Source organism: Canis aureus, chromosome 18 (assembly GCF_053574225.1).
Source record: "Canis aureus isolate CA01 chromosome 18, VMU_Caureus_v.1.0, whole genome shotgun sequence".
NCBI classification, from domain to species: domain Eukaryota; kingdom Metazoa; phylum Chordata; class Mammalia; order Carnivora; family Canidae; genus Canis; species Canis aureus.
This window is the reverse complement of record NC_135628.1, coordinates 27,159,293-27,187,018: the sequence shown is the minus strand read 5'-3', so window position 1 is coordinate 27,187,018 and position 27,726 is coordinate 27,159,293. Positions and strand designations below refer to the sequence as shown.

Here is a 27,726-nt window from a genome sequence, read left to right as displayed (position 1 = left end):
AATATTGAACCATACTTGCAATCACCAGTTAATCCCTTGATCCTGGTGAGTGGTTTTAAGAGATTGTTGAATACTGTTTGCTAATATTTTGTGGAGGATTATCCAGATACCAAAATCATATAGATATTACAAAAAAAAAAAAAATCCCACAAACAAAAAACTACAGGCCAGTATCTAAATGCAGAAATCTAACAAAATATTAGTGAGCTTCACATAACCTTTTAATCCTTTAGCCAAAAAAAGACCACAAAATAAGCTAAAGTTAAATTTTATTTAACACACTATCAAAAATAGAATTTCACCAATATACAAAATTGAGATATTTTACATTCTTTGTACATCTTCAAAATCTTGTATTTTATACTGATAGCACATGTCAATTTGCATTAGCCATATTTTAAGGGCTCAATACCCACATTAAATTGTAGGAAAAGAAATATTGGCCTGTATCTTTCTATTGTCTGGTATTACTAAGTCACTTGAGAATAAACGTGTGAATGTCTGCTCCTCCCCAAATTCTGCATTCTATTAATTACAGATTTGGATCAGGATATGCTACTAGCAGGATGTAAATATTAACAAAATTAAACCATATAAGACCAGTTAGTTATACATCTCTGATACGAGAAAAATGGCAACAAAATAGTTGCCACATGAAGTTCATTTCAACCATTCATCCATTTATAGAGATTAACACAGAATAACAGTGTTATTAGTAACACTGCATAGTCAAGAACAGTGAATAGTCTTTTTAGTACTTACCAGAATTACTCATTTTTGTATTTCCTTACTTATGTGTACACATCTGTTTCTCTTAATGCCATTCCATAAGAGAACGAACTACATCTTCCTAGTCTGCCATTATATGTCTTTTCCTTAGAGGTATTACACACAGTGATGCATAGGTACTCTTACATCAATGAACATGGCCATGCATTGATAATCAGCCTGAACCAGCTTGCCATTTCATTACTCAGTGTTTTCTAGTAGTTAAGAAAGACATAGTCCATGTTTTCTCAGTGAAATTTTCTTACACAGTTTTTAGTATTTAACCTAATTATTATAGAGTTGAGAAATTCCCCCACTAGGGACAAATGGTGTTTATCATGTCTTAATTAGACTCTGCTCCTCCAAACACAGCAAAAGCAGACAAGTACAAGAGAAGAGCCTTCTCTATCAACCTCTTAGAGAAAAAAAGAGAACATGCATTTGGAAGGAAAGAATAGTGAACAATGTTTCCTACTACAGTCAATAGTGGCATGGAACTCCTTTGGCAAACCCTTCTAAGTTGAACCACAGAAACACTGTAGTAGCCAACAAAATCTAAAAATCACAGGTAATATGACTACAGGGCAAACCTATTTAAAAAAACAAACAGAAGCTCAAACTCATTCTTCAATGATATGAATAACACTATAATACAAAGTCCTTTTGCCAGTCTTCAGAGTATAGAAATAATTTTATTTAGAATGTAAAAACGGGAAAAATGCAAGACTCGAGAGAGCAGCTCTTTTTTATTTTGTATACAATAAAATGGCAGTTTAATAATATTGGTATTTCCCATAGTAATCGTCACTTTAATAATTTAAGCACCAAAAACTTCTAATCAAATCTTTCCTGTTTTGTAGACTACTGGAATACACAAACATCTCCTACCATTTTGACATTTATTCATCTGTTGTATCTTAATTTTTAAAAAACAATATTTAAAATACACTAAAGAAAATTACTTTCCCCTTTTCTTTTTAGGTGAATGTTCCAAAAGTGGGGTAAATTCAGCTTCCTCACTGTATTTTCTTTTCTTTTTTTTCTTTTTATGGTCACTCTGGTAACCACTGGAGTCACTGCCTTGGAAAACAGGATCCTGGTCCTGATCTTGCTGCTGCTGCTGCTGCTGCTGCTGCTGCTGCTGCTGCTGCTGCTTCTTCTTCTTCTTCTTCGGCTCATCCTTCCATAGGCCATTCATATTATCAATCTGCAGGTCTGTCTCTTTCTTCATTGTGGCATCTGTAACATCAGCTAGCTCTCTGTTATCACTCTCCACTTCATAGGACTCTGGGTCTTTCTTCTTCTTTTTCTTCTTGAGAGGTTTTTCAATAATTTCTTCAGTGCTAGTTACTGTTATTTCTTCAGGAACTGCAGAGCACTTGGTTTGTAAACTAAATTGACAGTTGAAAAAATTTACAGAGCAATAAACAAAAAATAAAATGAGAAAGACTATCCCAATTTTTTTCTAAAAAATGACAGCAGTACAAGATACAGAAGTATGGCATAAATTTGAAATATTCTATCCTGTTATCTCTCACCCATTAAAATGTCTGGGAAAGGTTAAAATTTTTCCAAAGTACTTCTTCCACACTGTTTTCACACATAAAAAAATGACATAAATTTTATCAAAATGTAGCTTCTAAATTTTGGTTTGGTTCAGAAAAAATTGGTGACAATAAACATCACAATACCCAGGCTTATTAGCTAAACTGATGAGTGATAAAATATATACTTCCATTATCTATGAAACTAATGGAGTTTCCTTCTACTCTCACAATCCTTGTTTCATTTTTTTCCCTTACCCTTGCTTGAAGCAATAATACCTTCAAAGCCATGAGTTAACACTAAAATAAAAATAGTTATCAGTGGAACTCTGGAACTGCAAAGTCCTATACAGTAATAATATCTACATATAAATAAGTAATTTCAACAAGATAACTTCGATATCACAGATGCTGCACATGTTTCTATCATTGCAGAAAGTTCTACTGCACAACTGCTCTAAAACTGTAACCCATACTCTTGTTAATTATCAAGGTAAAATCTAAAAAAGGAATTAACACCAGCAGTATTCCCAAAGCCTTTTTTTTCCCCCTACACTCCATTAAACTTGGCTTCCATGGAAACAAACTCAAGATGAGAGTAATTCTTAGAATAATTTCAATATCAAAAGATACAGAACTTACCTACCTGGCATAATGACAATAATCAAATTTGTGTTTCAACTGTGAAAATGCTAAAAATTAACTAGAAAAATTAATTTTAGTTAAAAATTAACTAGAAAATACTCAGTAAGACTGAGTTTTAGTAAAATACAGAACAGTTAGCTAGATGTGTAGAGATTTAGAATATTCAATGCATTGTCTTAACACTTTAGATTCCTATTTGCACTGACTTTATGGTTTGGAAGCATGAATACCCTAATAATTTTTTTTTTTTTTAAGAGGGACTTATGTTCTCTAAATTGAGAATTAAACAAATGACTAAGTATCAAAATTAAAATAATGTGATTAGGAACTGACCTAGTGATATTCAACTTTCCCCGAATGCAGAATACTCCAGCAGCATCTGAGTCCAAACGAAATACTTCAAATTCTAGTTCATCACCTACATTTATCTCCAGGATCTGCCACTGCTCAGTAGACATCTGCTCAGGTTTAGGAATGGAGGCATTGAAACACCCATGTACTAAACAGCCAATGTGGCTGGATGACACTTTATTAACTATACCCTGGGAAGAAAGAGAAAAAAAAAACTAACATCAAGAAATCCAGAGTTAAAAGGTAAATAAAACTTTATAAGCTTCAAGTTGATCTTCAAAAAAAAAAAAAAACATCAAAATATGGTATAATTTGACATGGAAAAAATTTTTTTGATTAAAATTTACATATTATACTAAACCATCATTTTAAAACACTGTAGAGATTTGAGAAAAGTTCAACTTTACTAAGTAATTGCATATCAATTGCCTAACTGGATAAACAACTATTCTTCTCACTCCCCCCACCCCAATAAAAACAACTCCTTTGCTCCTACTACAGGATTCCCTGGTGAGTAGAGTATAACCATAATGAAACCAAGCAGAAAATACTCTTTGATATAACCTAAATGTGAAATGTAGATCTTGAGCATGGCTATTTTGACTGAATCACAAAACATTTTGGGAAGCTTTAAAAAGTATGTGCTATATGATTTTAAGCTTAAAATATGAAAGTTTCAAAAAAAAAAAAAAAAAGCCTTAGTTTTCTTTTCTTCCCCTACAAATCAATGTATATAATGTATATAAATTAACATCTGAAACGTTTAAGTCATTTATTTTAAACTTTAAACAAAACTGTATACATGTTAGTGTTGCAACTCCTTATACACAAAAAATTCATTGGCTGTCATTATTAGGAGTCTGGTGTTCCCAATGGTACATTCTGGGTGGTATGGACAAACTGCACTGCATCTATACAATGAGTACTAATCAGCAATAAAAAAATAACTATCAAGCCATGAAAAGACATGGAGGAACCTTAAATGCATACTGCTAAGTGAAAGAAGGCAAGCTGAAAGGCTACATACAATATGATTCCAACTATATGACATTCTGGAGAGGGTAAACCATAGAGACCAGACAGTAAAAAGATCAATAGTTGCCAGGATTCAGGAGGATGGAAGGAAGGTGAGGGGTGAATAGGTAAAATAGAGAATTCTGAGAGCAGTACCCAATTATTCTACAGGATACAGTAAAGGGAACACAGGACACAGGTCATTAAGTTGTACTTACATTCCCTGGGTTTTAGAATGTACAACAGGAAAAACTAATTCTAAACCCTAAAAATAATAATGTATCAATATCAGCTTAAGAACTGTAACAAATGTTATCACACTAATGCAAGATGTCAACAATAGGAGCAACTGTGTTTGTGTATGCTGGGGTGGAGAAGTGAACAGAGGTATTTTTTTCTACTCATTTTTTCTGTAAATCTAAAACTGCTATAAAACAATAAAGCCTATCAATTAAGGAAATAATAGGAAAACGAACATCTTTTCAATACAGGGTTCTAGAACTACTGAATAACCATATGAATAAGAAAATATATCTCAAGGATCTACTTCATATTACACACAAAGATTAAAGACTTATCACAGATCTAAATGACAAAGCTAAAACTAAAAAATTCTAGAAGCTTATAAAAAGTATCTTCACAATCCAGCAGTAGGCAAGTTTCTTACGTAGGATCCCAAAAGCAACAACCAAAAAAATAAGACAAACTGATCATCAATATTAAAAACTTCTGTTTATGAAATGATACCATTAAAAAGAGACAAGTTTACCAACTGGAGTAAAATATTAACAAATGATCTGAAAAGGATCTGTAGGAAGGCTACAAACAGAACTACTATACTTCAATAATACAAAAACCCAATTAAAAATGAGTAAAGCACTTAAATAGGCCCCTTACTGAAACACATGAAAAAGAGCTCTAGAGAAATGCAAATTAAAACCATGATGGGAAACTCGTATATGCCCATCAGCAAAATTAGAAGAGTGACAAAACCAAATGCTGGCAAGGATGCAAAGCAAGTTATAGTGCTGAATGGGAAATTTGCCTGTTTTTCATAAAGTTAAACACATCTACTCTGTGACCTAGCATTCCACTTCTAGTTTTTACCTAGGAGAAATGAAAATGTACATTCACAGCTTTATTCATAATAGCTCCATAATGGAAACAGCCCAAATGTCTATCGATGAAGACAGGCAATTAAATTATACATTCATGCAACTGAATACGACGAACAACAAAAAGAAACCATTACAACAAACAGCATGCATGAAATGCAAAAAAAAAAAAAAAAACATGTTGAGCAAAAGAGGTCAGATTTTCAAACACTGTATAATGAAAAATTCCATTAACATGAAATTTTAGAATAAACAAAACTACTTTCACAATAAATGTAATCAGAACAGTGGTTGTATTCTGGAATGGAGAGAGGACTGACCAGGAAAGGGCATAAGCATCTTTCTGAAATAGAACAGAATACATGCTCTCACCAGAATTTATTTAACTGTACACTATGATCTGTGCGTTCTGTTGTATGTAAATTAGATCTCATTTTATTGTATGTAAATTATACTTCATATTAAAAAAAACTGAACACACGGTCCAAATGTATTTGAAGACTGGATCTTATTGTAGGGAATAGAGTAAAAGGATTGATTTCTTTTTTCATTTCATATTTTCTGTATAGTGTGGTACTTCCATGTATACATTTACAGTAACTTATACAAAAATTCCTACACTTAACTGTTACCAGCTTTAAGTACAAATCTATTGTCAACTTTAGAAGTATAGAGGCTGGTTGTAGGATCCCAGCTGGTCATGCCCAGGATGCTCTACCAGTTTAACTGATTCTGAAAAGCTTTTTTAAATTATTAATGCCTTACAGATTTGACAGTAAAATTTTACCTGTGTTTTTATTAGCAATAAAGGGTTAGTTAACAGTTCTTAAATGATTATGCAATTCCTACATAATTTTTTGTTAAAGGAAAAAATAGACACGTGTATATATATTCTTATGTATATATATATCAATGTATACATGCAGAACTGGTAGGAGAGGCTAGTGCAGAACATATGAGGATATACTTCAGCTTCTTTTGAAAAACTAAAAGACCTATCCCACAGGGCCTTTATCATATGGCGCGTTATGGGTGCTCTAACCTCATTCTTCATTCACTTTCATTACCTGCCTGGTCCTGCAACCATTTGAATTTTCAACTCCTATTTGATATAAAGGATTCGAACAGGGTAGTAGTATGAAGGAACTATTGTGTATAACTGAGAAATTATGAAATAAAATTTTTTTCTTACTGCCTAAGATCATTCTGATGCTATCCAAAGAAAAGAATAAATCCTATTAGACACATTATCTGCATACACATGTGAGTTTGAGAAGAATGGAATTTAAAAATTTACCAAGATTAAATGGACAGTAATTTTTTTTCTTTTAAAAATAATTTTCAGGAAACCACAACAGCAATCCATTTGCTTCCCAAATCTCTTAAGATTTTCCAAATTACATAATTATACAATTAGAGAAAGCATAAAAAAGTGTGTGTATAAATACATACCATAAGCTTTTTCCCTGGTTCAGGACAGAAAATAACAAAATCTGCTTCGATGTTAAGATGAATGTGTCCTTGATCATCATAAATATCTCCCAGTTCACCCACTACTTTGATGTTATCATATGCAATGGGGACACCTGAAAGGCTATTAGAAAAGAAAGAAATTTATTTTTATCTTCTTTTAAACTAGGCCATAATTATTAAATATTCAGAGTCCAAAAATTATATGCCTCTTAAATATACTCACGCATGCCAAAACACAATAGCATATGATTAATCCATAACAACTTGAGTAATTCAATTTCACCAAAAGGTTCCAATATATTGACTAAATAAAAGACTGTTCAAGACAGGTACCCAGAAACAAAATGTCCAATTATACATGAGCAGTAGGTTGACCTATTAGAATTCTAGTCATGCTAGAATGTGGGGGTGGGGGTGGGGGGAGACTTGAATGAAAAATGTCTCTGAGTATAACCAAATCAAGACAATTTTGGTATTATCTACCATTACTGAATTTCTGTACTGGATGGCCTATAGTAAGAGAATTACCAGAATCACAGGTCAAGCCCCTGAATATTAAAGCCAATGACTTAGAGAAAAATCCTCAAACTCCATCTGTATGTAACAAATACTAATGTTAATAAATGAAATATATAGTTATAATTATTAAGAACCCATTTTGCCACTTTAGTCTACATAGGGGACAGGATTAGGGAGCAACTACTATTTGAAAATGTCATTTCCAAGTACTTAACAAATTTTAACTACTAAGGAGGCAGACCTGGTGGCTTCACTACCACACCTACTACTTGATCAAGAAAACATCCTAGACTCAGCAAGGCAAGGATGAAATCACTCCTCCTCCACTCTTAGAAGATTCCATGGCACAGCATCATCACTGAACTTAATCTCATTTTATGAACTATCTGCAAATATGTTTGCATTCCACACACTACTAGAGTAGTGGCCCTTCAGAGCCCAGCACATTTTTGTTGAACTCTACTAAATTTCTAAAACTATTCACATAGCATAAGAGAAAGAATTTATCCCTAATAGCTGCTGCTTAAATAAAACAGCCAGGAGCCACTGGAAAGGAACTTTAATAACTATCAAATCAAAAAGACCAAAAACTCAAGAGATTTATTCCAGAAAGCATTTTTTTGAACTGTTAGTGTCTGCTTGTGTTTTCCCAAACAGGAACTACACCATCACAGAAAATCAAGAAGTCTACATGACCTCTGAGGGAACAAACTGATTTATAAATAGATGGACACAGAATCTAATTTTACTGTATACACACACACTTTATATGTGTGTGTGTGTGCGCGCATATATATATATATATGCACACACACATATATCAGTGTACAGGCATGTTTCCACGGTTTCAATATACATTAAAATTTCCAGGAATGTAGTAGCAAATTCAAGAGTAGTAGGGAATTTTACTGAGAACTGCTCATCACTTCAGAAAAGCATTTCACCGATGGAGATAACGTATGTCTTCTCTAAGTTGTCAACTCAAAACCCCTGCATCAATCCACCGTTATATAATGGAGACATTCACAATTCTTGTGTCAGTGCAGAAGTCATCAAAGTACTTCAACTATTCCTAGGTAGTCATGCTTAAGCATTATCACATTGAAATATAATTTATTGTATTGTGTAGGAGCACTTACAAATTCTTTTTTCAATTATGTAGGTAAGTTGTGTTACCTTTAAGTTTCAATTCACAGTAAAGATGTACTTTCGTGATAGTAAAGATAGTATTGCAAAATATTTACTCTAAGAGATGTATTGGGTTCTGTAGGGTTCAAAATTGATAATTAGGGAATGTGACCATAGAGCCTAAACCCAAAAGGATTTGTGTAAATCCATCAAACCTTTGAGAAACCCTTCACTAGACATCTCAATTTTTTCCTAAATAAAATACCAAAAATATTGATTACTACACATAAATTTATCTACTTTTGTCTTATTAAAGAGAAATTAAAGATAAATTTAGATCTGTTCATAAACATGTTTTATCCTTACTGAAAGATCATACCATAGAGGAGGACAGACCTTGGGAGGAAAGAACACTGGGGGCAGAGAGGGAAGAGAAGACCTAGCCCCCAGTACCCCGGGTTGGGGGACTGCAGTTAAAACACAAATCCCCATAACATTTGGCTTTGAAAACCAGAGGGCTTCTCCAGTTTTGTTAACAATCAACAGGGCTTAACACCTGGAACTTTAAAACTCAGCAGGCCCAATACATTAAGAGGCAAGAGGTTGATAGAAAACTTGACTCTCCCTGCCCTTAAAGAAACTGCACAACAGCCCTGCTTGAGATACAGCACAGAAGTAGCAGATCGAAAAATGCCTGGGGTATACAGGAAGGAGATTTATTTAATAATCTCAGAGCATGTACTGGAGACGCAGGGAACTTTGGGAGATTTCACCAAAAACAAAAGACCTGGTGGGTGCTATTTCCCTCCCCAGCACCTGCCCCCAGCCTGACTACATAGACAGCTGCAGGGTCCAGCACAACCATCTCTACCTATCCACCTAGCTTGCTGAAAGCATGCCCCAGCCACACACTTAATGTGGACCCACCCCCTTCAACTGCCTACAGGAGTATTCCCAGGCTGCTTCAGCTCCCTTCTCACGGGAGACCAGTATATAAGAGACCTTGCTGGCACCATGTGCAGGACACCCAGCTTCTCTGTTCTCCTGAAGATCTTGGCTGAAGCCCATCCAAAGTAGTGCCGCACGCCTTGCGCCTTATGCGTGTAGCCCCCACAGGGGCCAGCAGCACTCCAAAGTGACACTTGCTCCTGAGAGAGGAAAAATACCAACACACACCAGTCCAGATGCAGCACCCTGCCCCCAATTAGTGGACTGGGAACAGAAATCTGGTCTAACTGCAGACTCAGCCCACCAATAAAAGTTTCTCAGGTGACCACAGAGGAAAAGCACCCTTGAGTTTGGTGCTACCATGGCTCTGGCAAAAGACTGCTCTCGCTCATTTCAAGCCCAAGGTGGACCCAGATTGGTCCACTAACAACACAAGGACCAAACCCTGCCCATACAGGCAAAGAGAGCCACTGCAGACGACTGGACTGAAGGGAAACATGGCTCAGCCACAAAAGCAATACACATGCAACACACATAAGAGACACCCCTGCAGTGTCAGGTTCTGGTGAACAGGAGACATTGCAATGCAGGCAGGGAATTACAAGAGCTCTTGTTCATACAGGCATTACTTTCCAGATCAGAGGACTTTCCTAATACATAGAAACAGATGCAGAATTAAACAAAATGAGAAGGGGTATGTCCCAAATGAAAGAACAGTATAAATTCACAGGAAGAGTGCTAAACGAAATAGGATAAGTAATATGCCTGATAGAGAAATTAATGATCATAAAGATGATCACTGGATTTGAGAAGAGTGGAGGACATCAGTGAGATCTTCAACAAAGAGACAGAAAACATAAAAAAGAAACAGATACTAAGAACTCAATAGATGAAATTAAAAAATACACTAGAGAAAATAAATAACAGCTCGAGGATGCTGAAGAATCAGTCAGTGACCTAGAGGAAAGAATAATGGAAAGCAATCAAGATGAACAGGAGAGAGAAATGAATAACAAAAAAAATGAAAAGAGATTAAAGGAACTCAGGACACTATCAAATATAATAACATTTGTATTATAAGGTTCCCAGAAGGAAGAGACAAAAGGGAGCAGAAAATGTATTTGAAGAAATAAGAGTCGAAAAATTCCTGAGTCTGGAGAAGGAAACAGACATCCAGATCCCCTAACAAAAGCAACCTGAAGATGTCCACACTAAGACACACGTTAATTAAAATGGCAAAAAAAAAAGGGGGGGGGGTGTTATAAAGAATTTTAAAAGCAGCAAGAAAAAAGAAAACAGTTTCATAAAGGAGACTCAATAAGACTATCAGTGGATTTTTCAGCAGGAATACTGCAGGTCAGAAGGGAGTAGCCTGATATATTAAAAGAAAAAAGCCAGTTAACTAGGATACTCTATCCATCAAGGTCATCGTTCAGAATAGGAGAGCTAAAGGGTTTATCAAAATAAGTTAAAGGATCTCATCACCACTAAACATAATAACAAACATAAACGAAGTAATCAATAATAATACAATAATAGTAGAGGACTTTAATACTCCACCATCATCAATGGATAAATTATCCAAATAGAAAATAAACTAGAAAAACAGTGGCTCTGAATGACACATTGGAACAGATGGATCTAACAGATATATACAGAACACACCATCCTAAAACAGGAAATACACATTCAAGTGCACACAGAATATCCTTTCCAAGACAGATCATATGTTACCCTACAAAGCAAGTCTCAACAAATTAAAAAAGACTGAAGTCATACTATGCATCTTTTCCAAATTTAATGCTAACAAAGTAGAAATCAACCACGAGAAAGAACCTAAAAAACCACAATTACATGAAGTAACATGATACTAAACTGTGAATGTGTCAGCCAAAAAATCAAGAGGAAATAAAGAATTACATGAAGACAAATGAAAATACAGCAGTCCAAAATGTTTTTTGAGATGCAATATAAGCTATTTTAAGAAGGAATGTTAAAGCACTACAGGCCTACCTCAAGAAATGAGAAGAATTTCAAACTAACCTTACAAACCCAAAGGAGCTAGAAAAAGAAAACCCAAAACAAGTAGCAGGAAGAAATAATCAAGATTAGAGCAGAAATAAAAGAGAAACTAAAAAACAATGGAACAGATCAATGAAACCAGGACCTGATTCACTGAAAGGATTAACAAAATTGATAAACTGATCAAAAGAGAAAGAGAAAATCAACAAAATCTGAATTGAAAGAGAAAGCAATAATCAACATCAAAGAAATATAAAGAGCATTTTAAGACATTAAAAACTATATACCAACAAATTGGATGGACATCCTAGAAGAACTGGTTACTTTCTAGAAAACTATCACCACCCAAAACTAAGTAAGAAATAGAAAATTTGAACAGACTGATTGCCAACAATGAAATTGAATGAATAACCTTAAAACTCCCAACAAACAACAGTCCAGGACCAAGTGACTTCACAGGTAAACTTAAAGACCAAACATCTAAAGATTTAATACTTATTATTCTCAAAATATTCTAAAAAAAAATAGAAAAGAAAGAAAGCTTCCAAATTCAGAGGCCAGCATTATCCTGATACCAAAACCATATGAAGACACCACACACACACACACACACACACACTACAGGCCAATATTTCTGATGCCTGTAGATGCAAAATTTCTCAACAAAATATTAGCTAGCTGAATCCATTAATACATTAAAAATATTCACCATGATTAAGAGGGATTTATTTCTGTAAACCGAGGTTCAATATTTGAACTTGATTGATTTCAAATCAATCAATGTAATATACCACATCAAAAAAGAAAATAAAAACACTATCATTGGGGCAGCCCGGGTAGCTCAGCGGTTTAGTGCCACCTTCATCTCAGGGTCTGATCCTGGAGACCTGAGATCGAGTCCTACGTCGGGCTCCCTGCATGGAGTCTGCTTCTTCCTCTGCCTGTGTCTCTGCCTCTCTTTCTCTCTCTGTCTCTCATGAATGAATAAATAAAATCTTAAAAAAAAAAAAAAAAAAGTATCATTTTAGGGCACCTGGGTGGCTCAGTTGGTCAGGCATCTGCATTTGGCTCAGGTCATTATCTCAGGGTCCTGGGATCATGCCCAAAGTCAGGCTCTCTGCAGAGCGGGGAGTCTGCTTTTTCCTCTCCCTCTGTCCCTCCCTCCTGCTCATGTGCACCCACATGTGTGCATGCACTCCCACCCTCCCTCTCCAAAGATAAAGACAATCTTTTTTAAAAACCCTATCATTTGGGATCCCTGGGTGGCGCAGTGGTTTGGCGCCTGCCTTTGGCCCAGGGCGCGATCCTGGAGACCCGGGATCGAATCCCACGTCGGGCCCCCGGTGTATGGAGCCTGCTTCTCCCTCTGCCTGTGTCTCTGCCTCTCTCTCTGTGTGTGTGTGTGTGTGACTATCATAAATAAATAAAAATTAAAAAAAAAAAAAAACCCTATCATTTCAAATATTGTAGAAAAGGCATTTAACAAAGTGCTATATCCATTCATGGCAGAAACCCTCAACAAAGTAGGTTAGAGGGAATATACCTCAACATAATAAGAGGCCTTAGATGAAAAACCCACAGCTAACATCATACTGAATAGTGAAAAACTAAGAACTTTTCCTCTAAGATCAGGAATAAGACAAAGATGTCCATTCTCACCACTTTTATTCAACAGAGTACTGGAAGTGCTAGCCATAGCAATCATAAAAATGAAAAGAACTAAAAAGCATCCAAATTGCTAAGGAAGAAGCAAAAATTTCACTAATTATACAGGACATGATACTATACATAGAAAATCTGAAAAGACTCCACCAAAAACTACTAGAACTGATCAATCAATTCAGTAAGGTCACAGAATACAAAATCAACATACAGATATCTGTTGCATGTCTATACACGAATAATGTATACCATTACAGAAATTTAAAAAAAAACAATTCCAGTTATAATTGCACCAAAAATAATAAAATACCCAGGAATAAACTTAACCAAGGACGTGAAATACCTGTACTCCAAAGACTATAAAACACTGATTTAAAACTAAAGACAGGGTGCCTGGTAGCACAGTTGGTTAAGGCATCCAAGTCTTGATTTCAGTTCAGGTTGTGATCTCAGGGTCATGAGGTCAAGCCCCACAATGGGCTCTGTGCTCAGCATGGAGTCTGCTTGGGATTCTCTCCCTCTTTCCCTCTGGCCCCCACTACCATCTCTCTCTAAAAAAAGAAACTGAAGGCAAAGTAAACAAATGGAAAGATAGCCCATGCTAATGAATTGGAAGAACCAGTAGTATTAAAATGTGCATACTATCCAAAGCAATCTATAAATTTAATACAATCCCTATCAAAATCTCAACAAAACTTTCCTCAGAACTAGAACAAATAATACTAAAATTTCTACACAACCACAAAAGATCCTGAATAGCCAAAACAATAGTAGTGTATCCAAATTACACTACAAAGCTGTAATAATCAAAACAGTATCGTAGTGGCACAAAAATAGACACATAAGATCAATGGAATGGAACAGCTCAGAAACAAACCATTATTATAGCTCAATTAATCTTCAACAAAGGAGACAAGAATTCCAATGGGAAAAAGTCTCTTCAACAAATGGTGATGGGAAAACTGGACCACTACATGTGAAACAATGAAAATGGACCACTTTCTTACCATACACAAAAATAAACTCAAAATGGATTGAAGACCTACATGTGAGACTTGAAACCATAAAAATCCTAGAAGAGAGCAAAGGCAGTCATTTCTCTGACATCACCTCTAGCAACATTTTTCTAGATGTCTCCTGAGGCAAGAGAAACAAAAGCAAAATAAACTACTACGACTACATCAAAATCAAAAGCTTCTGAATAACAAAGGAAAAAACTAAAAGATAACCTACTGAATGAGAGAAGATATTTGCAATGGACCTATCTGACAAAGAATTCATACCCAAAATATATAAAGAATTTAGGTAAGTCAGCACCAAAAAACCCCCAATAATCCAATTAAAAATGGGTAAAAGGCATTAACAGACATTTTCCAAAGAAGTGATATCGATTGCCAAGACACATGAAAAGATGCTTACCATCACTCATCATCAGGGAAATGCAAATCAAAACCACAATGGAGTATCACCTCACACCTGTCACAAAGGTCAAAATAAAAAATACAAGAAACAAGTTTTGGCAAACGTGAAGAAAAATGAATCCTTGTGCATTTTTGTTGGAAATCAAACTGGTACAGCCACTGTGGAGAACAGCACGGAGGTTCTTCAAAAAATTAAAAATAGAATTACCATATGATCTAGTAATTTACTACTGGGTGAATACAAATACAAAATACTCAAATACAAAAACATTAATTCAAAAAGATATATGCATCCCTATGTTTATTGTAGAATTAACAATAGCCAAATTATGCAAGTAGCCGGAGTGTCCAAACAACAGATGAACTGATAAAGAAGTGGTACATCATATAGGGATGCCTGGGTGGCTTAGCAGTTTGGCGCCTGCCTTCTGCCCAGGGCGTGATCCTGGAGTGCTGCTGTCAAGTCCTACGTTGGGCTCCCTGAAGTGAGCCTGCTTCTCCCTCTGCCTATGTCTCTGCCTCTCTCTCTCTCTGTCTCTCGTGAATAAATAAATAAAATCTTTAAAAAATAAATAAATAAAAAGTGGTACACATATATATACAATGGAACATTACTCAGCCATAAAAAAGAATGAAATCTTGCCATTTGCAAAAACATGGATAGATGGAAAGGGTATAAGGCTAGTGAAAAATGTCACTTGGAGAAAGACAAATAGTGGAATTTAGTCAGATATGGAATTTAGGAAACACAAATAAACAGAGAAAAAAAGAGACAAGCCAAGAAACAGACTCTTAACTATAGAGAACAAAGTGATGGTTACTAGAGGGGACATGGGTGAGATAGGTGAAGGAGATCAAGAGTGCACTTATTATGATGTGTGTTGAGTAATATATAGAATTGTCAAATCACCGTATTGTACATCTGAAACTAATATTGCTTACTACTTAGTTTTCACTAGAAAGTAAAGTTTCTAAGCATTAAGAATTCTAACAAATGTCATTTAGACTATTGGAGGGGCACTCAGGTGGCTCAGTCAAGTGTCCACTCTTGATTTTGGCTCAGGTTGTGATCTCAGGGTCAAGGGATCAAACCCCACAATGGGCTCTGTGCTCAGCATGGAGTCCTGCTTGGTATTATTCTCTCTCTCCCTCACCTCTGCACCTTCTTCCTGTGAGCATGCGTTCTCATGCTCTCTCAAAAAGTAAAATAAATAACATCTTTAAAGAGACTACTGGAAATGAAGGAAGCAAGTGCAGATGCAAGGAAAATAAGGTATGTGATATGTTTTTGGTAATAAAGTATAAGAAATGGGAATATATTTTTGTTTGGGTAAAACAAAGTAATTTGTCCTACCTAAAATGAGGCTTATTTAAAGAGAGAAAACATGAAAAAAATCTTAATGTTAAAAAAAAGTTGCAGAAAGTCTGTGAAAAAGGAATATTTACAAAAGAATATGCAGTCAGAAGGAAGATTGGAATTAATGAGTTTTAAAAGTACACTGGTTTAAGATTGGAGTTTCATTTTTCACTCTGTTGAAATGACAGGGTTTTCCTAGAATATTGGTCTGCTTTTGATAGAAAAATACAAAAGGTTTTTCCTTTAACTGCCCAGAAAAAACAAAGTTTGCTATCAGGGCTTTAATTACTTCATAAATCTAAATCTTCTTAATATCAAAAGAGCTAAGTTTTGGTAACAACTATGTAATCTTCTGTACTTGCCTTTAGAATTTCTACTGCCATTAGGTTAAATAAGTAATTAAGTGTTGTAATGATCTGTGGTCTTTTTTAGGCATTGCTTTAGGATTTTATTTATTAGAGACAGTGTGCACACAAGAGTGCATGAGGAGGGAGAGGAGCAGAGGGAGAGGGAGAGGCAGACTCCCCACTGACCAGGGAGCCCCTTGTGGGGCTCAATCCCAGGACCCTAGGATCAACACTGAAGGTAGACACTTAACCCACTGAGCCACTTAGGCGCCCCTAGGTATGAGCTTTAAAACCTCATATTTTTAACAAATTTATGAAAATTCAAATTCTAAGTAAAGTCTTTTTAGCTAATAAGGCTTATTGATTTGGTATGTTAAATTACATGGGAAGCACTGTGAGATAGGTGATGATAAATCTTTTTAGGTTATATTGCATGGGTGAATACTATGAAATTCCTAAAGGTTTAGTATCCTGATATAACATCATTATTTGTAATTCTAATTATTGAAGTACTATCAGAGAAATAACCAGATTTCCTTGTCAACTGCACTATAATGAAATCTCATATGATCTTTGACTGTGGCCTTTAAGTCTTTTGTCACAGTTATTGTTCTAATGCTCTTACAAATATGTTTCATCTTCAAGGAGAATCACAGGGAAGACTTGACAAACACAGGTTTCTGATACCTTTTAGATCATAAAACTAAGCCAAATAAAAATTTCTGGGAATAATGGGAAAACTGTATTCAAACTGAAAAAGAATTAGGAAAAAAAAAAAAAGAATTAGTAACAGAAGACTGAATTAACTGAGGATGATTACAGTTTTTATGACTCTTGTTTGAAACATCACTGGTTCTCTAATGTTTGCGCTTCAGGATTTAAGAAAACATTTATCTTTTTTTCCCTACCTGATCCCTCCAGAATTCAAGAAGTGATCTGAGTATTTTTATGTCCATGGCAATTATAGTTACTTGCATAAATTCACTAAGAATCCCTTCTTGTAATAGGTCACCATTAGGAAAATTAGTTCAATTACTAAGGCTTTGACTGGAATGTCATTTGAGAAAGACAAGCACAGAGACTCAGATATAGCCAGTTTTAAGGAACTAAGGTTGACTTTATGGAGCCAATGAAGCCCCCCTGGAATAAGTGGCACAGCTGGTACCTTGCTTACAGGGTTTCCAGGAGCCTTACCAGGTAAGCAAGGAAGGTTGCTTTCTGACAGAATCAAGAACCTCAGGATATTTGAGGTACCCCAAGAAGTGAGGAAATAATCAGATCTTTGGGTACTGAAAGAAAGTCTGATGGCAAGTATTTGGCTTGGCTTTTAGCCTTGAATGGCTATTAAAAGCTCAATGTGAAATTCTTTATGCAATGTTCCAGCAAAACAGAGCTGAAAGAACATATGTGGCCAGTTGTACTTACATAATTATTTAGGCCGAATTTGCTAAAAAATGGACTTGTTTTACAAACGAATTAGTCTTGACTATTGCTGATGGAAATGAGGGGGATTTTGCGAAGAAAAAAAATCATATTTCAGTAACATATCTTTACGGGTGTTAGATTCTAGTTCTAATTGTCCTCAAATGTTTTTTGTTTTCCTATAACACTGAGTCAGATTCTGAATTCCCTGGTTTCCTTGAATATCTGGATTTCTATTGGACTACTTATACACTATAGGCAGACTTTGAAAACCCACCTGGCAGGACCACCTCCTGAAATGATACAACTGTTTAACTGAACTGACATGATTTTACCTCATTATGAAATGTGGCATAAGATGCTAAGACTACACATTACGGTTCCAAAAAAATGCCTCTATGAAGGATGGGGGCTCAACCTCATATTAGGGGGTATCTGCAACTGGATGCAAGGCAGTTTCATTCCTCAATCCTGATTTATGCCCCCCTTTTCAGCACGAACTAGCTGGAAACATTCCTGTCACTCAAAATGGGGAATGATGAAAAGCCACAGTGGTATGGAGACCAAACAGCTACTGTGTTGTCAAATGATTTGCCTTGTCTACTGCTGTCAAACATTGTCTTATTGCCCCAGCCTTGCATTGCTGATGTCCCTCCTTCTTGCCTCAGGAAGCTCTCCCTGTTGTGGGCCACCACGTATGCTGAAATTCACAATTGCTTTGATGGCTTTTGCTGGTGCCTTCACTTATGACTCATCTCTTGACGGTCACTAAGGAACTACTAAGTATTTTCTTTGGTCTTATACGTATCTTAACCTCATGTTTCTGTTTACATTACTGCCATGATATAGGCATGCAACCCAACTCCCAATATCTGACTCTAGGGTCATCAGAGAAGAATGGCATGTAAACACTGTAGGAGCCATCAAGGTATATGAATGCTGACAATACTGACCCCATGTTTCGCCCTCCAGCTTGTTCATGTCCGGGTGATGACCTCCCTCAGGGCCACAGGTTTCAGGCCCCTTGGAGGTTAACATATGCCCTGACCAGAATACAAGTTGTTCTGATTTTCCCTAAAGTTGTTTAGATAACTACTATAGGTAACACACTTTCCTCCCCCTCTTCTGGAGCACACGTGGCACCAGAAAGTCTGTTGTGTTAGACCTCTGACCTAACCAAAATGCCTTCTGCACACCCCTTTGTACTCTGTAAATGTGAACTAAGGCCCAAACTTTGTGGAGAATAGCTGTGCAGCTGCAGGATAATCACATGTCCAGTCCCCTATGTCAGTAAATTACCCAGAATCGAAGGGTGTGTAAAATGTATGGAGTCACCTACTTCATTTTCAAATCTCAAAGTGCCTTCTCAGTTTGGGGGATACTTTATTGTCCCTCCTCCACTTCCCAACACTCTGGTTTTCCTCATTTCTCAAACAAAGTGAAACAAGTCTTCCTGATTCCTCCTGATGGCGCCAAAGTCTGTAAATCTACCTATACACGATAAATGATTGACATTACAGTTCAAGGTTTCGTCCCTAATTAGAAATGTATAGTTCAATGTGTGCTGCTTTATTTGCCCTAAGTCCGAGTCTTTATCACACTGGGGTAGCCCACTACCCAGAGTGGTACTGGGGGGTGGGGGAGGGGAGGGTGTGGTGGGCAGTCCTCATTTGTTCAGAGCGCAACCTGCTCCATAAGGCCACACTGTCCATGGGTTCCTTATATCTCTGGGGTAATGGCTCGGACTTGGGACACTTCAGGTGGCTTCCTCCTAGCCTGTCAAGTGGAAGCACTGATTGGTTCCAGAAAGTAGTAAGTATATCAAACAATGCCTCTTTCCAGATTTTATGACCACTTTTATATCCTTAATAACTCTCAATTCCATACTCTCTAGTCATTTTCTCTTGGACAGTTGTAACAATCTCTTAATTGGTCTCCATGTCTACAGCCTCACTCAAGCCATCAGCTAATGCTATCAAGCGTGGTTTCTTCTTCAACTGTGTATCTGATCATGTCCCAGAGATCGGATATGCACTACTCTCTCCAGAGTGCACCAAATTTCAGAACTGGAGGGCACTAGGAGGACGAAGCGCCAAGCCTGCTTAAGCAAAGAGGAAAAAAAAACCTAGTAGATAAGAAGGAAAGAGCAAAATGTACATCCTGAGTGATCCCCCACGCTGCCTCTGCTCTCTTCAACTGCACACAATTTCTTTCCTCTTAACATAAATCTTACTCCAATTATATAGTACTTACAATTCTCTGACCAAAGCAGTCTATTTTTATCTACTATCCGTTTACGTTACACTTTTTATGCCTTGAATACTACCATCTCAGAGGTCCTAATATCAAATTCACTACTCTTTCTCTTAATATAACTTTAGACCTCTGTCAAATTTTAACATTTCATTCGATTTATCTGACATTTATATCTTTACTAGAGCTTACAGTTTCTTGAAACAGGGATCTTGTTTTTTCTTTGTTTTTAAATCCCAAGTCCCTAGTACATAAAACAGCCACCACACAAGGGTGCTGGTGCTTGGAATGAGCCGTACATCCTAGACTTGCTTGCTTCTTAACCTGTTCAGGATCCCTGGAGAAAGGGAACACTTTGGATACTTTGACCTAGAACACGGACAGCAAATTTCCCGAGGGGGGGGGGCGGCGGGCGGGGGGAGGATGTCATGAAATTTCTGAAGTGCAGTAAGGAATCCCCAGGAATTCCACTTGTCCCAGCTCCGGAACCTTTGCTTTTGAGGCAAAGCAGCCCTATTGCAATATTAAAGTACACATGCCCCCTTCCTTTGACCCTCCGTTCTTGTAGCTTCGTTTCTTCTGAACACATTAAACGAACCACAAAGGTTTTTCACCCCCAAGCCCAACAGGATGGCCAGTTAGATTAATCAAACTGCTCTTAAAAACAAAACAAAGGGGGCATCCCTGGGTGGTTCAGCGGTTTAGCGCCTGCCTTCAGCCCAGGGCGTGATCCTGGGGTCCCCGGATCGAGTCCCGTGTCGGGCTCCCTGCATGGAGCCTGCTTCTCCCTCTGCCTCTCTATCATGAATGAATGAATGAATGAATGAATGAATAAATAAATAAAAACACAGTACTTTTCTCGTCCCTGATCAGGTCCCAAGCAAGAGAACCCAGCAGAAGTATCTCTCGGGCAGCCCGTGTGGCCCAGCGGTCTAGCGCCGCCCGCAGCCCGGGGCGTGACCCTGGAGACCCGGGATGGAGCCCCACGTCGCGCTCCCCGCGTGGAGCCTGCTTCTCCCTCTGCGGGGGGAGGGGCGGGGGCACCCGGGCCGACGGGGTTTCTAGGCCCCTGCTCTATTCTTCCCCCTGAACGCCATAGAGCAGCTCCTCCAGCCCGTCCCCCTTCCTGCCTGTTACATGGACCGACTAGGCAGGTACCGGCCTTCCGGGCCCGAAGAAGAGTCCCGAAGGCGTCCAGGTGGCCAGGGCGCTCCTGCCCCCTCACGCCTCTTCCGCTACCTCGTCGCTACCCCCGCCCGTGCGCCGGCGCACGCAGGAAGGGCCCGAGGGGCCGGTACCTTTCGGAATAGCGCAGCAGCTCCGCGTCCAGCTGTTCCCGGATACCGGTGCGTTTCCGGTGAAGGTAGCGCGGCGAAAGCGCGATGTGTCTTCGGTGCGGCCCCGCCACCAGGCAGGAGTAACGGCTACTCACCAGCGCACAAGCCGCCGCGTAGGTCGGAAGCTCTAGGCAAGGCAACACGCCGGCCGGCCCCTCAGAGGCCGCCTTAGGCGGCGGAGACTCGCAGCAACCTGCAGCCATGCGCTCCGGCCAGCTTTCCCGCGGCGCCCACGGCTGACGCACGCGCCGCCGCCTCCTGCGGGCGCCCGGGTTCCACGTCATCCACCCGCCGGCCCGCCCCTAGGAAATTGCTCTCCTTGAGTCGCGTTACGCGCTTGTGACCAGCAGAGGGCAGCCGCTTTTCCGCCTGCGGGACGGCGGCGGGAGCGGAGAGCCGCGGCTCAAGTCCGGAGCGTGCTACAGGCCCGGCCACCACCTCCTCTCCTCGGGGCAGCCAAACCTTTATGTCCGCTAACGTCTTTTTTTTTTTTTTAATATTTTATTTATTTATTTATTCATGAGAGACACAGGCAGAGGGAGAAGCAGGCTCCTCGCAGGGAGCCCGACGCGGGTCTCGATCCCAGGTCTCCAGGGTCACGCCCTGGGCTGAAGGCGGCGCCAAACCGCTGCGCCACCCAGGGGATTCCCCGTAACGTCTTTTTTGGATTTAATATGTAGACTTAATAGGGGTTCGCACTTTGATAGTTTCCAGTAATAACGTGGTCTGGTAAATTTTGCCAGCGTGGACAATACAAATAATAAACTTTAAAATTTTAGGGCATGTATTTTCTGCAGGGAATCCAGTCCTAAAATGCAGCCCAGATGCCTCAACTGCGAGACATCTGAAAATCAACCCATCATCTCTCTCTCCCGTCTGGATTCTCTGCTCAGCCTGTAACAACTAACTCAAGAGATCTTACCACTTTCCAAAGGGCTCAGCTCGGCTGGTCCCCTAGGAGCCTCTCTTGTACCCTCAAATATCGAGTCGGCCCCACGGCTTGTGGGGTCCACGGCGGAAACATCGGCCTATTGGGGATTCTTCTGTCTGTCCTCACTTCCCAAACCGCAGAAGTGCCTGTGGAAGCTTAGTCCTGATGGTCAAGAGGACCCCCGGGAGCCCCTTCTCCCAAACACAAATGGAACCATGACTTGTTCCCATGGGCGCCCCAGGTTTCTCAGGGTAACACAGACTCCTTAATATGGCTAAGGTACTTACAAGACCATATAGGGATCTGCTGCCAGCCCCGGAGTCCCATTTATCACAATCCCCACTTTACCTTTTCTGCTAGCCACCACCCGAGTTCATTGATTCCCTTTCACCTTGCAACCTCTCTTTTCCATCACTTTCTGCTCCCTGGGAAAATATGAATGAATGAATGAATGAATGAATAGAAAGAAAAGAAAAGAAAGAAAAGAAAGAAAGAAATAACAGGCTATAAAAAGCTCAAAGTCTAATGGGGAAATAGAATCTAAACATAAATATACAATAGGATTACACTGCATAAATGCCAAGAGAAATGCATAGCAGTTAGTGAGGTAACTTCTAACACACCTCCACCTCCCCAAGGTATTGCAAAAAAGTCTCTAAGCCTCTCTCAACTTGTTTTCTGCCTGTTATAATAACGTACCTACCCTGCTCAATGGGAAGAAAGTTCAAATAAGATAAGTGAAAAACATTTTCTCTAGTAGTCTTTGATTTCAAATTCAGCATAAGATGATAATGGGATGAAACTGCTCCCAAAGCCCAGTGATAAATGTGAGCCCATGAGTAGGAAATGTAACAGCCTTTACCTGGATTTGATTGCAAAGTCCTCCAACAGTCCTATGCAGGACCCCTTTGTTTAGTGTTCTCAGCTTTGGCTAAATATCAAAATCACCTGAAGAGCTTTAAAATCTTATGCCTTAACAGCGTCTCCAGACCATTTAATCAAAACTTCTCCCTGCAGTCAAGGTGCATGTAGATTGTCTGCAGGTGAATTGAATGAAAATTTGTCCAGAGCAATTTAGTCAAAACAAGCTGGACATCAAGACAATTTAGTCACAATGAACTTACTTGAAATCAACTACACCAGAAATTATTTTTCACAAATTTTAAATATGGGATAGTTTTATGACCCTTTGTGTGCTCATAAGAGATTTGCTTGTTTGATTTTGAAAATTGTTTTCTACTTTTTAGTTTTTTAAAGTTCTGGCTTGATTGTTAGCTGCTACCCACGATCTGCATGATTTGGAAGTGTGAAAAGGTGATTTAGCCTACGTGTAAATGTTCACTGTTATGGAGTTACTTTACCAAATTAACCTGTTTCACCTATTACCCAGAGAAGAAGAAAAGAAGTACAGTGAGATTCCTCCCACCTATCTCCCACCGCACACAAATTCACAAAGTTTACTTGATCAAGGGCTTGTAGTTGAACCATACCATTTTCTTTTTGCCTAAAATTTGATCAAAGTGGCACAGGAAGTCAGGCATTGGTGATCGCTGTCTCACAAAAAAAAAACCCTGTCAAGTCAAAGTAAAGCATGTGCTAAGAAAACCTCTTTTCTACAAGGAGAAGAGAGAAGTTTGGACGTGACTTAGTCTGCATGTCCACTGATCCTGCCAAAAAAGAGAGAAAAGTGTCCCTGAAACTCTCTGTATCCTTTTCTTACCATTGACCTTTTCCTCTCCAACATGCGTACGTGCACACACACACACAGTATTATGTTTCTGTTCCTCACAATCATTAAATCCCTGGAGCAATATAAATGTGCAATAATTGGTAGTTTGCTGAAATAAATCACAAAGTAATTTGTGTCATATGCTCTGATTTTTATGGAAAATATGCACATTTATATGGTTAGAAAAGAATCTGGATGTATAAATACCATGTGTTAATATTAGTTATCTCTTGAGAGTGAGTTAATGGCTTTCTAAAATTGTGTGAATTTTCATATACTGTAATGAATGTGCATTGTTTTTATAGTTTTAGAAAGTAGAAACTTAATGAAGGAAAGGATTCCTGTTGTTGGTGTTTTGGTTGTTACAAGATATCCTCAATTTTTCAGTTTAATATAGTGCAAGGTGAGGAGCCTGAGTGCTAAAGTTACATTATTTGAGTCTGAATCATGGCTCTGCCAGTTACTAACTGTGTAACATTACTAGCCAAGTTCTTACTTTTTAAAGAAAAAAATGTGAAATTATTAGAGTAGACTTTACTGAAGAAATGGAATTAGAAAGTTTGAACTATGTATAAAGATTTCCATAAAATAGTTTTATATAAAGGGCAGTGCAAGTAAAAATATCATTGCATTAATTGGCTTTTGCTGCATAACAAACCATTCTCAAATTTGGTGGCTTTAATAACAATCATTAATCCAGTTCCTAATTCTGTGAATACAAATTTGGACTGGGCTCAGCTGGACTCACTCAAGCATCTGTAGTCAGGTGTGGGTGGCTCCATGTGTCTCATCCTCCAGCAGGCTAGAGTAGGTTTGCTTTCCTGGCAGCTGCGCATGTTTCTGAGCGAGAGAGGGTGTGAGAGAAAACAAAATCTCTTGCCTAGACTCTAGAACATAGCGCAATCCAAGGCATGAAATGCTTATGATCTCAAGTACTTTGTCCTTTGCCTAAGAAAGGATCTGCTACTTCTGTCCTATACCAAATGTGCACTGGAAATCCCTAAACGTTCCCCACCCCCCAACAATAGAGTAATAATAGTCTTGACAACAAAAGTTTCATCACCTTTATGCATTATTTGTTTCACATTGTTGGAATGAGTGATTTCATCAACATCACAACCACCACCATGATCATGATCATCATACCTGAACTTTATGGCAAAACTGCCAGGCACTGCGGTAAGTACTTTATACAAATCACCAACACAGAATCTTTATATACTTACTACAATTATTATATACTTTTACAGATGAGAAAACTATAATAGAGGGAAGATTTTAAAATGTTGGCCCCATGAAGGTAACAATCCTATCTGTATTGTAAAAAGCTGGAAACCTAGTTAGTGCCTAGCGCATATTTCTTGAATGAGCAAATCAATGAGCTTTCCAAGGATACACAGCTGCTAATCAAGGAATTTAACCCAGGCGTGACTCATTCCATAGCTCATGCTTTGGATCACTAAAAATCCTCACTTTTCCTATACACGTGGCCAAAGATTATAAAGGAAGAAATTTTAAGAGTTAAGAAAATGAGTGCTTATTTTAATTAGCCTTTGCCTAAAAGCAAATGGGAAAGCAGGAATCAGAAAAACTGGTAAGTACTAGTCCTTTCTAACAGGCTTGGAAAGGTGTCAAAGAATTACCAGTTTAGGCCAAAGTGTGAGGGCTCGGGGTCTTGCAGAAAGTATTTCACAGTATGGCATGGCTGGTAAAATCCAGGTGCTAGCATCTGGTGATATGGGTGTCAGTTTTGGCTCTGTAATTTGGCTAGTCTTTTTAAACTTCAACTTCCTAATCTGTAGGGTAGAAGTATAATGATATGGAGAAGCTCTGTGGAGTAAACGAGATAATGGTAGTGTCATACTAAGCACAGTGACTGGCCCATAGTAAATGTTAAATAATATGTCCTTTTTGGAGTCCATGATGAACACATCGATTAGAATATTCTTGGTCAGCCTGATGAAGGCTGTAAAGCTGAACTAGGGAGCAGGAGGTTATAACTTCCTTGAATGAAGAGCAAGGCAGGGCCCTGGACCTAAGAGGAAAATTCATGTAAGAGTATGAATAAAAACTGGAGAATAACTTGGCCTCATCTCTGGGAATGAACTTTTTGTTTTGGTGTTATTAGCATGATTAATTTTAGCTCCTCTTTCAATGTACTACCCTTATAAGCAATTTATATACACAAACATTTGATTCAACTTAAAACAATGAAAGATTTCAATATACTACCCTCTTAAAATATTTTGATAAAATTTGCTCTAGATAAGAACTATGTTTACTGAGATACGAACTTGCAATCTTAAATATTTTTTTTAAAAAAATCATTTATTTATTTTAGAGAACAGGTAAGTGGGGAGAAGGACAGAGGGGGAGAGAGAAAGAGAAAATCTCAAGCAGACTTCATACTGAGTTAAGAGCTCATGATGGAGCTTGATGTCATGACCTGAACTGAAATCCAGAATCTGAGCTACTCACGTCCCCCTGCAATTTCTTTTGTCAGTAGGAAGGATTAAAATGTCTTCAGTACAGGGCAGCCCAGGTGGCTCAGCAGTTTAGCTCCGTCTTCAGCCCGGGACATGATCCTGGGGTCCCAGGATCCGGTCCCACATCAGGCTTCCTGCATGGAGGCTGTTTCTCTCTCTGCCTTCTCTGTCTCTCATGAATAAATAAATAAAATCTTTAAGAAATATAAAAAAATAAAATGTCTTCAGTACAAACTAATCGTTTGAAATAAATATGTTTAATTTGGGAATAGTTTTTTTGGGGGGAGGCGGGAAACACATGTATAAAATTTGCCTAATGGGTTTTGAAAATGAAGAAAACAAAAGTCTGAACAAGATACTAATGTATCAATCAGCTATTGGTTGATGCTAACTGCATGTGATTCACAAATGTGTCAGCAGATGGCAACTGTGAGCTTTCAATTTCTAAGTTTTGCTTTAGCCTAAAGTACTGCAGGAATGGCAAGAATCAAGGCACTTCCATATTAATGGTTGGTTTTTAACCTATAATCCTTCAAAAAAGGACTTGGCATCAATTTTTAACTCTGAAAGTTCTTTCTACCTACTTATGAGATTGCTGAACTAACAAATGTACACTGTGCTTTACATTGAGGAAAAACAATAGTAGATATTATATTTTATTGAATATACTAGATTTTACATTTTGCAAACTATAGCTGTTGCTGAAAATACATGGAAATGAAGTCATTCAAATGCATCTGTTTGTAAGGTAAGGCACAACTGCTTTAATAAGGCTGTGTTTTATTCGCAGTGAAACTGTGCCCCATATGTTTAATGAAGTTGAAACTAACAGTTGAAAGCTTGTTTTTCAGAGAACTGTTTTCTCCTAATAAGCAGAATTCTGTCTCTGCAGAAACCTGGGCTCAAGGTCAACTGATATGGCTCCAGCCTATGAAAAAGCAAGATCCTGCATTCCTTACCCGAGATAAGAAACCCAAGACCCCATCCATTTTTATACTGGCTCTCGAAGCATGCCCATAGTCTCTTCTCCTTGTCCTAAGATAACTTTCTGACATGAGGGGCTAAATTTTGCCTTGCTAGTGTTAAGTCTCCACCCCAGGAATGTTTGTTACATATGTTTGCTCAATGCACATTCTCCATCTTTCTTCATGAATAGTCATCAGTTTTACTGCCCTTTTCATCAATAGGTATGTAATCTCAACCCCCATGATTATAAAAAAACTTGTTCTCTCCCCCTTCAGGGAAGTGGATTTA

The 27,726-nt window shown here is 38.1% G+C and overlaps 1 protein-coding gene across 1 annotated transcript; it reads right to left on the bottom strand.

The window, feature by feature from the left end:
- Window positions 1-252: 252 nt before the first annotated feature.
- POLR1F (RNA polymerase I subunit F) lies at window positions 253-21,578 on the bottom strand. The gene is made up of 4 exons (XM_077856608.1): window positions 21,288-21,578; window positions 6,890-7,031; window positions 3,291-3,499; window positions 253-2,159 (listed from the first exon to the last, which is right to left on the bottom strand). Exons 1-4 carry the CDS (start codon window positions 21,527-21,529, stop codon window positions 1,727-1,729), a joined length of 1,026 nt encoding a protein of 341 aa, XP_077712734.1. The 5' UTR covers window positions 21,530-21,578; the 3' UTR covers window positions 253-1,726.
- Between the last annotated feature and the right edge of the window lie 6,148 nt (window positions 21,579-27,726).